The sequence below is a fragment of the Nuphar pumila genome, chromosome 7, assembly GCF_984573655.1.
Source record: "Nuphar pumila chromosome 7, dmNupPumi1.hap1.1, whole genome shotgun sequence".
NCBI lineage: Eukaryota > Viridiplantae > Streptophyta > Magnoliopsida > Nymphaeales > Nymphaeaceae > Nuphar > Nuphar pumila.
Window position 1 is genome coordinate 4,637,865 of NC_143255.1, and position 13,893 is coordinate 4,651,757.

The 13,893-nt window shown below is 38.8% G+C and overlaps 1 protein-coding gene across 1 annotated transcript; it reads right to left on the minus strand.

Annotated features, from left to right (window-relative positions):
- Window positions 1–10,120: 10,120 nt before the first annotated feature.
- Window positions 10,121–11,919, minus strand: LOC149830931 (NAC transcription factor 56-like). Its single transcript, XM_090011931.1, has 3 exons — window positions 11,721–11,919; window positions 11,334–11,635; window positions 10,121–11,081 (listed from the first exon to the last, which is right to left on the minus strand). The coding sequence occupies exons 1-3, from the start codon at window positions 11,917–11,919 to the stop codon at window positions 10,509–10,511; spliced, it is 1,074 nt and encodes a 357-aa protein (XP_089868057.1). The 3' UTR covers window positions 10,121–10,508.
- Window positions 11,920–13,893: the final 1,974 nt, after the last annotated feature.

The following is a 13,893-nucleotide window of genomic DNA, read 5'->3' on the forward strand; positions in this document are numbered from 1 at the left end:
CGCCTGATTTGGAGATATTACCCCCCTCCCCCCGCCCACACACACACACACACTATTGTATCTTACTGTCTGTTCACTTATCTACAGGACTTGGATCTGGTCTAGATTGTGAATTCATTGATTTGGAAGGGTATCATGCTTCCCAGATTTGTTTGTCTAATCTAAAGCAAAAGATCTTGAAACACATGATATCTCATCCATCAAAATAACCATATGAAAACACAATGGCTGCTTCAGTAACAATTGATCAAGAGAATCTCATGAAAAATGGGTTGTTACCATAGATGCTGGGTCCTTGAGAAACTACAACAACAACAACAACTACACCTTCATCCCAAAACAATTGAGGTCAGCGATATGAACCAAAAAAGAAATTCATTTTGGGTCTTCCACATGAATCTTTTTCCTCCAATCATTTCTATCCAATGCCATGTCCTCGGTGAGGTTCAAAGCATTCATATCCTTTCCTATCATCTCCATCCAAGTCTTCCTAGGCCTACCCCGACCTCTTTTAACTAATATATTTTCCCATTTCTCCAACCTTCTAACTGGAGCATCATTAGGCCTTCGCCGAATATGTCCAAACCACCGTAAACGATTCTCTCGCATCTTATTTTCAATGGGTGCAACACCTACCTTCTTACGTATCTCCTCGTTCCGAATCTTATCTTTTATTGTATTTCCACACATCCATCTAAGCATCCGCATCTCAGCTACACTCATTTTTTGAATATGATGTCTCTTGGCAGCCCAACATTCCGTACCATATAGTAAAGCGGGTCTAATAGTCGTCCTATAAAACTTCTCCTTCAACCGCAATGGCATTCTACGATCGCACAGCACTCCAGTTGGACTTTTTCATTTCATCCACCCAACCTTTATCCTATGATTTACATCTCCATCAATTTCTCCATACTTTTGAATGATGGATCCCAAATATTTGAAATAATCATTCACTGGTATTTCTTGCTCACCAAGCTTCACTACACTCCCATCACTACTTCGTTGCTTACTAAACTGACATTCCATATATTCAGTCTTACTCTTACTCAACTTAAAACCTCTAGCTTCCAATGTCTGTCTCCATAATTCTAACTTAGCATTAACCCCAGCTCTAGACTCATCAATCAAAACAATATCATCAGCAAGCAACATACACCACGGTACATTTTCTTGAATTGATCTCGTAAGCTCATCCATCACTATCGCAAATAGGAAAGGGCTTAAAGCAGATCCTTGATGTAACCCAACCGTTATCGGAAAATTGGTTGTCACCCCTCCACAAGTGCGGACATTGGTTACTACTCCTTCATACATATCTTTAATTATACTAATGTACTTGAGAGAAACACCTTTCTTCATCATTGTCCACCAGACAGAGAACGTCCCTAGGTACTCTATCGTATGCCTTCTCTAAATCAATAAAAACCATATGCAAATCTTTGTTCCTCTCTCTATATCTTTCAATAAGTTGTCTAAGAAGATGTATAGCTTCCATAGTTGATCTACCAGGCATAAAACCAAATTGATTCTCCGATATCATGACAACCTTCCTCAACCTAGACTCAATCACCCTCTCCCAAAGTTTCATAGTATGACTCATGAGTTTTATACCACGATAGTTTGTGCAATCTTGTATATCACCCTTATTCTTATATAAAGGCACCAAAGTACTCTTCCTCCACTCATTAGGCATCTTATTTGTTCGCCAAATCAAGTTAAAAAGATTTGTCAACCATTCTAAACCTTTCTCTCCCAAGCATTTCCAAGCCTCGATAGGTATACCATCTGGGCCAACTGCCCTTCTTGATTTCATTTTCTTCAAAGCCTCTGCAATTTCTTTCTTTTGAATCTTGCGCATGAAGTCACGATTAATCTCATGAAAAGGAATGGAGAAGTCTCCAAGATCTTGAGCATGACTATCATTAAATAGCTTATCATAATAATCTTTCCATCTCTCCTTAATCTCCTCATCTTTGACTAAAACCCTTTTGCGTTTCATCTTTGATACATCTAACCATACCCAAATCCTTCGATTTCCTATCTCTCATCTTTGCAAGCCTATAAATATCCTTTTCGCCTTCTTTGGTATCCAACTTGTCATAAACCTCCTTATATACCTTAGCCCTCACGTTACGAACAACTTTTTTAGCTTCCTTCTTTGCTATCATATACTTCTCCAAATTCTCATTATCACGACTCTTACTTAGATTTCTATAACACTCTTTTTTAACCTTAATAGCTAATTTGACATCCTCGTTCCACCATGATGTATCCTTACCTAGTGGTGCACCGCCTTTAGACTCACCCAATACCTCCTTAGCCACTTTTCTCATGCCACCCGCTATCTTATTCCACATTGATTCTGAATCCTCCTCGAGACACCAATCAGCTTCGTTAACTACCTGCTCTACAAACATTCCTTGTTTAGCTCCTTTCAGTGTCCACCACTTAATTCTAGGATCTATCCTATGTTTATCCATTTTGCGGCATTGTCTAATTCTAAGATCTAAAATTAAGACTCTATATTGTGTAGCTACACTTTCTTCCGGTATAACCTTACAATCGATGCAACAACCCCTATCTTTCTTTCTAAGTAGGAAAAAATCTATCTGACTCGTATTAACCTCACTTTTAAATGTTACTAGGTGAGACTCCCTCTTCCTAAACCAAGTGTTTGTTAAGATTATATCATTCTCCACTATCATTTCTTTCTCCTATACCATAGCCTCCATGGGTCCTTGAGAACGATTAATAGGAATTAGTGAAAACAAGTTATTAAAAAACCCTTTCCTGATAACCATACCTTGAGCGTGAGCAGAGAGCTAAGAGGGAGTGAGTGGATCTGACAGAGGGGTCGACGGAAAATGTGCAGAGCGAACAGGCAGAGAGCTCGCTCATTTGACTCGTTTGAGAAAAGACTGTACCCAAGATCACAGAGAAAAAGGCTAAAAAAACTTACGAAACTGTAAGAAGCAGCATCAGGGACGCACAAAGTAGAACAGCGTGGTGATCAGCCCCCGCTTCCGAATCCTCCACCCGACGTGGTTCAATGCTCGCTCAACATCGGCCTCAGTGTGAAGATACGCCCTGGTAGCCTTGAAAGGGCCAGGAAAGAGCTTCCAATACTCAAACCCATGCTCTAATTTTTAGAAACCGAAAAGAAAAAACAGAAGAAAAACATTAGAAATCGAAGAGGGAGGCGACAGAGAGAGGGATGCGCCGGAAAACATGCAGAGCAGCGCAGAGGGGGTGCGGGGCTGCAGTCGCCAGAGGGAGAGAGGGAGGCGACGGAGAGAAGGATGCGCCAGAAAATGTGCAGAGCAGGGCAGAGGGGGCGCGGGGCTGCAGTCTCCGGAGGGAGAGAAGGATGCGCCAGAAAATGTGCAGAGCAGGGCAGAGGGGGCGCGGGGCTGCAGTCGCCGGAGGGAGAGAGAATCTTGTTAAACGCCAATCTCGCCCAGCGTTTACCCCACCCCTCTTTACTGTAGCTCAGTACAAGTGGGCAGAGGAGTGGGGTTTGTGGTCGCCTGAATGGGGTTAGGGTGTTTAGTGTGGACCGTTCGATCTTAATCCAAATTTAGTGGGTAGGGTTGGCATACTGGTAGATTTTAGCTTTATATATATATATATAAAAAGAGAGAGAGATGAATGAAAACCTGCCCACCAAAAAACCTAGGAAACCTATCCAATGAAAAATTTTATGTTTTTTTTAATTCTTATTGTACAGATGTGTTTATGATTGATTTACTAACAAACTTTTTTAATTATAGGCAATTTCTCATTTTTCAAAAACTTGTGAGAAATTGAAAAAATTCCATAAATCTTGCATTTTTTTGGCAAAATCTCGTCAATAAAAAATAATTTAAAAATATAAATAATATTTTTTATAAGAAAATATTAAAAAGATATTTAAACATAAAAATACATGATTTTTTGCCATAAATAGCTGTTTAAAACATAAATATCGTGTTTAAATTATGGTATTTATGTTTTTTTCATAAATCTCATGATATTTTGAAAATCTCACAAGAAATTATCGTTTTAAACTTTTAGGCAATTTCTCGCGATATTATCATGAGATTTTCATAAATCTCGCAATATTTGTCACTATGCTAGAAATCTACACTTATATCATGAATTTTGGATAAAAAAATGGCATTTGGAGCTTCAAAAATTTATGAAAATTATATGAGGTACTGTCAAAATTTTAAAAAAATATTAAACATCCAATAAAATGTGTGGTGGGTAGGTTTAACATGTTTTTTAGTAGGTAGGTTACCATTCATATAATTATATATAGAAAGAGGGAGAAAGAGAAAAGCCTGTAATAATAGACGAGCAAGTCACCCAATATTATTGGACACTTATGTCGATGATTCCTGTTTTTCTGCCCAACACATTAGCTGCTGTTGTAACCTAATGGTCAAAATCAAACGTGTTGTGGAATCCAACATTACGTCTTTCCAATATATATATATATATATATATATATATAGTGACACATATCATCCGATGATAGTGGACGATTTTGCTATATATACACTATTTAGCACGGTCACAAAACACTGCTAAAAACTGTTTTTTTTTTAACTAGTATGGCCGCATGCTGTTACCCATTCGATGATACGGGTTTTTCAATATATATATATATATATATATATATATATATATATATATATATATATATATATATATAGCATATCAGTGGACGGCACAAATTGTCCACTGTTATCAGAAGCACACCTGCCGCTGATTGTGGCGAGCATTTTTTTTGTCAAAACTAGCGCGTTTGACACTCATTCGACGACTGGGCGTCCACTGTTACGCCCAATCGCTTGCGTGTGTTCTGTGTTTGTATACTGGCCATGCATATGTTAGGAAAGGGTTAACATCAGTGGTAATAAGTCTATCAATAATGAAGCTTAAGGATAATCATGACTTAAAGATGATGTAAAGTGAGGCAAAGGGCCCCTTCTTCTTTGTATGATAGCAACCATGAGATTATCTCATTGAAGTTATGTCAATCATTATTCAGACGAAAAAAAATACATATTTGTGTATGGGGTTCCTCTGAAGAATATCTCCTGTGATAAAAAGTAATGAAACCAACTACACACAAATCCTTGATCCAAAAGGAACAAAAAAACAAGAAGAAAGACAAGAAACGCACTAAAGGACAAAACAAAAGCTATGTTACAGGTCACACTCCTATGAAATGAGGGCACTTGGTTAACAAGTGTGTGTGTGTGTGTGAAGATGCTCAAAATGAAGTATGCCGGATCAAACCCCATTGTTTTCTAGACTAGGAAGGTTCTTTGTCATAAAAAAAAAAAACGTCATATTTGATTGACTAAGTTGCAGTGCTATTTACCATTTTGCTCAAAGAGACGAAAAGGAATTAATAAATTTTTAAATGTCATATTTGAGATTTTGCTACAAATATAATGTCAAATCCTGCAATGGCCTTTTTGAGATATCATAACAAAGATTTAAGAGCACTTTTGAAAAATTTTAAAGTTCCTTTTCTGCATTATACTGAAAACTTGGTGCCAACCTCCAAATCACCCATTAAATCATTTGGGCCTTGATTCCTTCGGTTGGTGAAGTTAAGCCCATGGTCAACAAGGGACAACAAATGTGACGTTTGGCTCCTTGTCAACTAGGGTTAAGTGGTGGAGGGCTGGTGGGTCATAGGTAGGGGTGTCAACGGGTAAGGTTTGGTTCTGACCCAAGTGTAACCAGACTTGAATCAAATTTTCATGTATGATATCGGGTTCAAACCGAGGTTTAATTGGGTCTATTATAAGAAAAACCATACTTGGACCCGATAAGAACTACTAAACTAGACTCGGACCATGCCCGGTAAAATAATATTTTTTATCATTTTTACATTAAAAAATTGCAGGTCTTAATTCAAACTCAGGTCGGGCCTAGGTCAGGTATAAAATTTCACAAACTATACCTGGGTTCAAGTATTAATCAGACCTTCAGGTCCGGACCCAGGTCTTAATTGGGTCTTCTTATTTGTCACCATACCCGAACTCTATAGGGTTTGGTCCCGGTTGGGTCTGGGTAAACCCTATCATAACTAATAACACTGAAAAAAAATAAAAGAAAGTAGTGTTACATTCCCCATTAATGGTGATCCCTACAAATACTCGGCGAACTTTGACATATACAAATCTTGATATCTCTAAGGCCTGTTTGGATGAAAAGGAGCAAAACCAGGTTTTATAAAAAAATGAGTTTTCTTCAAAATTAGTTTTTTTGGGTGTTTGGTTGACAAAAAACACTGTTTCTCAAGATTTTGGTTTACACTGGCAGTGGACATACCGGGGCCCCACCCTGCTTGGATCGGGGATGAAGGGCATGAAACGGGGATGAAGGTTAAAATCTATCCCTGTGCTGGGATGGACTTACTCTTTCCCCGGCCTCGCCCCATCCCCGTCTCAATCCCCGCCTTTCCCTGCCCTGTCCCCAAACCTTTAAGGAATGACTATAGACCAAGGGAAAACCGGCCCCCGCCCCGCCTCACCCCTGTTTGGACCGGGGATGGAGGACATGAAACAGGGATGGAGGTTAAAATCCATCCCCTGCCGGGATGGAGGCGTGGATGAAGGTTAAGATTTTAAAACGGGGCGGGGGTGAAGACCTTGCCTCCCCTCCCCCCCGCCCCGGTCACTGCCATCCCTAGTTTACACAAATTAAAAAAGAAATACCGTTTTCGGCTGCCCACCTGTCGAAAAAAGGTCGGGATGGTTCCATCCTGGCCATTTGCCGGCAAAAAAATGGTCAGCCATTAAAGAAAAAAAGACTTCGAAGAATGATACTCTTCTGCCCATTTTTCGGCAACCCATCGGCTGGTCGGGATGGATCCCTCCTGTAAGGACAGAACCATCCCGGTCATTTTTCGACCAATGGATGATCAGAAAATGGCCGGTACATGTAAGAAAATAAAAAACAACTTCAAAATTGGCCCGCTTCTGACCATTTTCCGGCCACTAACCGGCCGGTGGAAGGCCAGGATGGTTCCCCTGGCTAGGACAAAACCATCCCGGTCATTTATCGGCCGGTGGGTGGCTGGAAAATGGCCAGTTATATAAGAAAAAAAAAGGATTTGAGTGGCCGGATTAGTAACAGACAAGAGGTGGGTTACAACAGAGGAGCCGTGAGAGGCTCTCACCCCCACCCCACCCGATAAACCAGGTTTGTGAAAACGACCAAGTGAAAAACAAGGTGGGGCCAGGTTTTCACAAACTTGATTTTGGGGTTCAAAACCAGGTTTGGAAAACCTGGTTGTATGCATCCCAACAATGCACAAAAACCATGTCTAGCCTTGAAATCTGGTTTGGAATCCAAAACCAGGTTATTAACTTAGTTTTGGTTTTCATCCAAACAGTACCTAATAGAAGATAACGAAAACCAGTCCTCCGAACGACCAACACTATGCCTGATATGTAGAAAGCATATAACCTTTAAATAATAATTTACATATTTGCCAAAAGTTAGGGAAAGGACATAAATGAAGGAAACAAAATCTCATTTGAATTTAATCACAAGTTTTGTCTATTTTTTTCTTTCATTATGGTCGTGCATGCTAAGAGCAAAGAAGTAATTACAAAGCATCAAAGCTCAAGGTGATTGACAATAGCTGTGTGGTCAAAACAGAATATCCAAACTATATATATATATATATATATAGTAGAGTGTAGGTGCTAAATGATCCGTGCTTAATTAGTTTTTCTGTTCTTTGGGTATTTTTTCTCAGTTCTGACCCCATAAATGTGTTGGGCATGATTGCACGAGGAATTCACACCTATATCATGTGTTTTCGATGAAAAAATGATATTTAGAGCCTAAAATTTTTATAAAGATTTTGGACCGTTAATTTTTTTAACCTTATAAAAACCCACCCATGTGTCGGAATCGGACACTTCAAGAGCTGATCCCTGTAAAATCAAGTATATAGGTCACATATGTGAGTAGGAGTAAAAAAACATAAAATGAAAAAACCCTGAAAAACCCATTAAGCACCTCTCTCTCTCTCTCTCTCTCTCTCTCTCTCTCTCTATATATATATATATATATATATATATATATATATATATATTGAAATGTTTGATTCCAACATATGGGTAGGTTTTTATAAGGTTAAAAAAATCAACAGTCCAAAATCTTTGTAAAATTTTTAAGCTCCAAATATGATTTTTTCATCAAAAACACACGATTTAGGTGTGGATTCCTCATAAATCAACCATGTCCAACATATTTATGGGGTCAAAACTGCAAAAAAAACCCTTGAAAGAGCAGAAAAACCTATTAAGCATGTATCATTAAACATATTTCATTAAGCACCTACCCAATTCTCTCTCTCTATATATAGCCATTACCTACAAATGAGTTTTTTTATATATTTTTATTTTTTTTTATTTTCAATGAAATTCCTTACAGATATGATCAACATGTTTAGGTTAGTGGAAATCAGGTCTTAGATTGTCTTATTACAATATGTAGGCATGCTTTTATGAGTTGTGAAAAATCAATGGCCTACAATATGTGATTTTTTCTTAGCTCATAAAATCATATTTTTTCATCGAAAACACATGATCCAATAGTCGGTTCCCATCATTTGGACCATGCTGAATCCATCCATGAGGTCTGATTGGGTCAACACGACTTGCATATATGATTTCCGACAATCAACAGTAGCAAATGTTACCCCATATATATAGGGAAACTGGAATATGTAAACCTGCAAAATATGTAAACTAATATGAACCGAAATTTTTAATGGGTTTTTGAAAATCTAACCCTTTAGATGCCTTGGAATCAACTATTGGATCACTCGGATCAAGAAATATGATTTTGTATGCTTGAATATTTATGAGAATTTTGATTCGTTGATTTTCAAGCCTTAAAAGGAAATTCTTATACATCTTAATTGGATCACCTAAGAATCTGTTTTTATAAAACCAAGCATCTAGATCTCATCTATATGGTAAAATTTTAGAAAAAAAAAAACCTATGAAAATCTTGGTGCATACCAGTTTATGTAAACTGATAGGCACAAAGTTTTTCATAGTTTTTTTTGTTTTTTTTCTAAAATTTCATAAACTGGTTTGCACCAAGATTTTCATAGGGTTTTTAAAATTTTAAAATTTTACCATACTGATGCAATGGAGATGTCTGGTTTATCTTTTAAGACTTGAAAATCAATGGCTCAAAATTTCTATAAATATTTAAGCATTTGAAATTACATATCTTTATCTGATTAAGTTAATACAATAGTCGATTGCAAGCAAATGAGCCACGCGGAATGCATCCAAAGGGTTAGATTTACAGAAAATCCAATGAAAATTGTGGTTCATAATAATTTACATATGCTGCTGGTTTTACCTATTCTAGTTTCCTTATATATAGGGGTAACATTTGGTAATGGCGTCATGAGGTACAAATACCATTTTTTTCTTTCTTTTTACTTTGTTGTTTTTTTTCCATAAAACTAACCTTACAATATGATCAACATATTTTTTTAGTGATAATCGGCTCTTAGATCATCAAATTATAATGCTTAGGTCAGATTTTGCAAGGCTTTAAAAATCAACAGCATGCAATGTGACACACTTTTCTGGGTCATAAAATCGTGTTTTTTCATTTAAAAAACATTATCCAAAAGCCGGTTCATACTATTTTGAACATGCTGAATCCATCCATAAGATCGGATTGGAATCAAACAATCAGAATCATAGAGATCTAGAGGCGCTTGTAACCTAATGGAGTCATTACCAATGTTATCCCCATATATAAATCACCAAAGTTGCAAGTTGATAGAAAGTGAAAAAAGAGGAACGAAGATAACCCATTTTATTTATATGAGAGGACAGTTGATCACTTATCTCATATGAAAATGCCAAAACGGGTTATGCACCCTGGCTTACATGAAGCATTGGTTCTTGTACTCTGCACGGGCAGGAAACCTTACGCACCCTGGCTGGAACAAGTTCATATCATTGGACTAATGACTGTTAAGTTCAAAAAATAATTGCGAAATTTTACAGAGAACAATATAGGAAAGCAACGAACAATGCATTGGAATCAAACAAACAATGGTCATTTTATACAAAGTCCAAATTCTTAACTACAATCTTCATAATATCCAAATATAGCACTCGCTTTTACATTAGGAAAGCAGTACAAATCTAGCCACATTCACCAATCAAATAAAATATGACAGTCTCTCTCTCTCTCTGCCTTTTCTTTGTTTTTTTTTTCTTTTTTATTCTTTTGATCTATAATTCTATACTTCTTTGATCCGCAACTACTTGTGCACCACTGACTAGAATCTTTGACAACCAATCAGTCCAATTTAAACTGATTACAAACACTTTTATATCGTCTTTGCATCTCGTCAACACGTATCAATTTATTTTTTGTCTTTTGTGCTCTCGAATCATAAACTTCCAGGTATATTCTTTCTCATCCAAACATGAACTTTGAAGATCCAATCAAGAATTCCAACTCATCCCGGGAAGCTGGTATTGTTGCCGGAAAACCCCATCCCCAAGAGTCCCCAGAAGGAAAGGAGCAGCTGCACCATTTGGTAGATGGTTGAGAAGGGTTGCCATAGGGCTACCCCCATCATTGATGCCGGAATTGGTAGCCTGGAACCTCTTGGTGGGGGATAGCCCTTCGTTCCAATATGGGGAGGGGTATTGGGCTGCTCTCTTCAATGGCAGGCCAGATATGTATCCCCCGCCTCCTCCAGCCGCTGCCGAGATCATTGAAATTTCCGACTTGTCGATGCCGTTCTGTGTCATGCTCGACGAGGGCTGCAAGTGAGAGATTGAGCTGCTGGCATTTGCACCATCGTCCGACAACAATCCGTCGAAGAAGTTCTCGTTGTTATCGAGCAGCTGCCCGAAATTGTTAGGCTTTTGTGCTTGGAGTTTGGAGCTGTTTCCATCTATGTTAGGCAACAAGTCCAGCATATCATCTAGAGAATCAACTCTGTCACGTACCATCAGTCTCTGAGATTGGTTGTTCTTCTTATATATTCGGCATAAGACCCAATCATCAAGCTAAAAGCCAAGAAAATCAATAGTACAATCAGAATTCCTATCTAAAACCCAATAATTATCACTTGATTCAATCAGTATGCAATTGTGAACCAACACCAGATAGATTTAAGAACAGTTGTCTACATCACATTCACAAATCGATCAATCAATAGCTAATGAAGAATCAACACCAACATAAGAATTATGATCTTAAAACCCGATGATAATTCAATTATCCAAACAAATTAGCTAGTGGTATTAATAGCTTTATACCCTTAATGAACTTTTCTTGTTCCCCAAATCTGTTATGGGCTTCGAGTTCCCGCTATCCGCAAGCCTGTACTCATGCATGATCCAATTAGTCTTGACTCCCTTGGGAGGTCGCCCGCCGTAGAACACGAGTGCCTTTTTCACCCCAACCTTCTGCGTGCCGCCGGATGTCATGATTGGCTTGTCCGTGCCGGTGGCTTTCCAGTATCCCGAAGTCGCGGCTCGGTTTGGCCGTGCTCCGTTCGGATACTTGCGGTCCCTGGGGCTGAAGAAGTACCATTCCTGTTCACCAAACGTAGCCTTCCCTGCAAACCACCATGAAACCAATTCAATTGAGAGAGAGAGAGAGAGAGGGGAGGAGGAGGCAAGTTGGTGTTTGTTCTATGTTACCAGGGAGCTCCCAAGGGTCGAACTTGTAGAGGTCGACCTCAGCGATGATTGTGACGGGAAGTGGTGCAGAGGAGGCCTTCTTCTTGAGGTAGTGAACCACGAGCTCTTCATCGGTTGGGTGGAATCGAAAGCCAGGGGGCAACTTAGGTGCCTCCTGAGGAAGAGGAGGAGGCCCCGACGATGAGCCCATTCTCTCCATCATCCACCCCTAAACACAGTAGAGAAAGAAAGTAGAGAGAGAGAGAGAGAGAGAGAGAGAGAGAGAGAGAGAGAGAGAGAGAGAGAGTATGATTTGTGGGAAGATGGGGTTGAGGGTGGAGGCCTTATAAATCGGATTTAATTAAGAGGCTGATTATAGGGGCTAATCAGGTGTTTGTTAGGTGCTAAATAGTCTTATTAGAGGGTGGAGGTGGAGGTGGAGGAGAGAAGTTCCGGCGGATCCCGCTAAGATGGGCCCCACCGCCACAAGTGCGAGGTGTGTCGACCAACCTTGCCAGTGAGATGCTTACACGTGGTAGAAATATGTGGTCCCCACCGGCACACTGGAGACAAAAGGGAAAAGGCAAGGCCTTTGCGAACGGCCCTTAGTGGTTTTGATGTCACACTTTCCTCATGCGGTAGCCAACCCCATTTAATTAATAAACTAATCATCTCTCTCCCCTCTCTCTCTCTCAATGTTGTCAGTATCGGTGCTTATCTATACCTGAATCAGCTAATTTTTAATAAATATAATAAATAGCTTAAAATTAAAATTTTAATATTGTTTTAAAGTTATATTAATGCCTATATATGAGCTTATCTAAAATTAAATGTTTTACGGTAATGTGAATACAGTTCAACAAAAACGTTCTTAATAGCAATATATGTTTTAAAATTCATAGTTATCTTTTTTGGTTAAGCAAGCCAAAAAATTATATTCATGGCCTTTTTCATGAAAAGAAAAGGAATGGTTAGAAATTTCCAAAAAATCCTGACAGCTCACCCTTCTTATAAGAAAGCTTTGAAGAAGGTATGAAAGGATTTGAACATAACAAGTGATAAATGGTGGGCCCACTTATGCTAGCATGATACTTTTGTACCATGATAATTTGATGTTTGTTTCACTCATCATGAGAAAGTATGGGAAAAGGTGAGAAAGTGTGGTTTAGTAATTTTTGTTTGACATTTTTTTTTTTTGAATTTATAACCCAAAGAAACCACACCGGACAGGAAGCCTAGGATCCCTACCCCAAGGGCCTATGCCATTCATTGGCTTGCACATAGTGGTGACGCCCATGAGAATCGAACCTTGACTGTTCATCTAGCAGCCAAGGCCTTACCCCACTTGGCCAACACCCCTTGGAGCCAAGTTTAACATTTAACAGTCTTTTGTGCCTCAACAAGTAACTCACACTTTTGAAGAGTTTAACCGACAGTGCAGCCGCCATTGATCATGGATGTGCTATAAGAAAAAAAAACGGCAGCCGTGACAGCCCCTAAAGCTCTCTTTTTTCCAGGTCTTTAGCGACGGTCCAAGATCGCTTCTAAAGACTCCAAAATTGAAAAAACAATAAGTGAGCACCGTTCGACACACATTCGACGATTGCTGGTGCACTGGTAAGGGCAATCGTGTGTGTGTGTGTGTATATATATATATATATATATATATATATATATATATATATATATATATATATATATATGCTTCCGTGCACTGGCACACGCTTGAGAACCTGAGAAATCCTTTTAAATTGTGCCTTCAACCACAAACCCAACTGGTTGGGAGAATAAAATCTGTTTTAGAAAACAATGTCGAGTGGAGACAAGTTTAGAATGGATGAAGACAAGAAGAATTTTGATCTGTTGCAGCTAACCAACCTTCCTTGTTGATTGACCAAGATCAAATATGTGCATGACAGGCCCCACCCTGGAGCATGGCAAGCCAAATCAGGTCCAACCCACTTTGCCCAGTGGGCTTTCATTTCCAAACCTGACTACAATTACAAACAAACAAGAATGGAAATTAGAAGCAACAGTTAACACCATCTCAATAATGCATCTCTTGATAGATGATCCTGATTCCTAAGGGTTGAATGCTAGTTGAGTCTAGCCAGATCTTATGGTCATATACACTGGATTGGGGAAGGTTTACATATGAAGATCCAGCATCCATTAAACGAGGCAGATTTGGTTC

Bases quoted from the DNA above. Each gene is read 5' to 3' on its own strand.
- LOC149830931 (XM_090011931.1), bottom strand. From the start codon at position 11,919: ATGGAGAGAATGGGCTCATCGTCGGGGCCTCCTCCTCTTCCTCAGGAG. The intron at 11,636-11,720 runs GTAACATAGAAC...GGTGGTTTGCAG, and splicing joins CGACCCTTGGGAGCTCCCTG to GGAAGGCTACGTTTGGTGAA. The intron at 11,082-11,333 runs GTATAAAGCTAT...CTTGGCTTTTAG, and splicing joins ACAAGAAAAGTTCATTAAGG to CTTGATGATTGGGTCTTATG.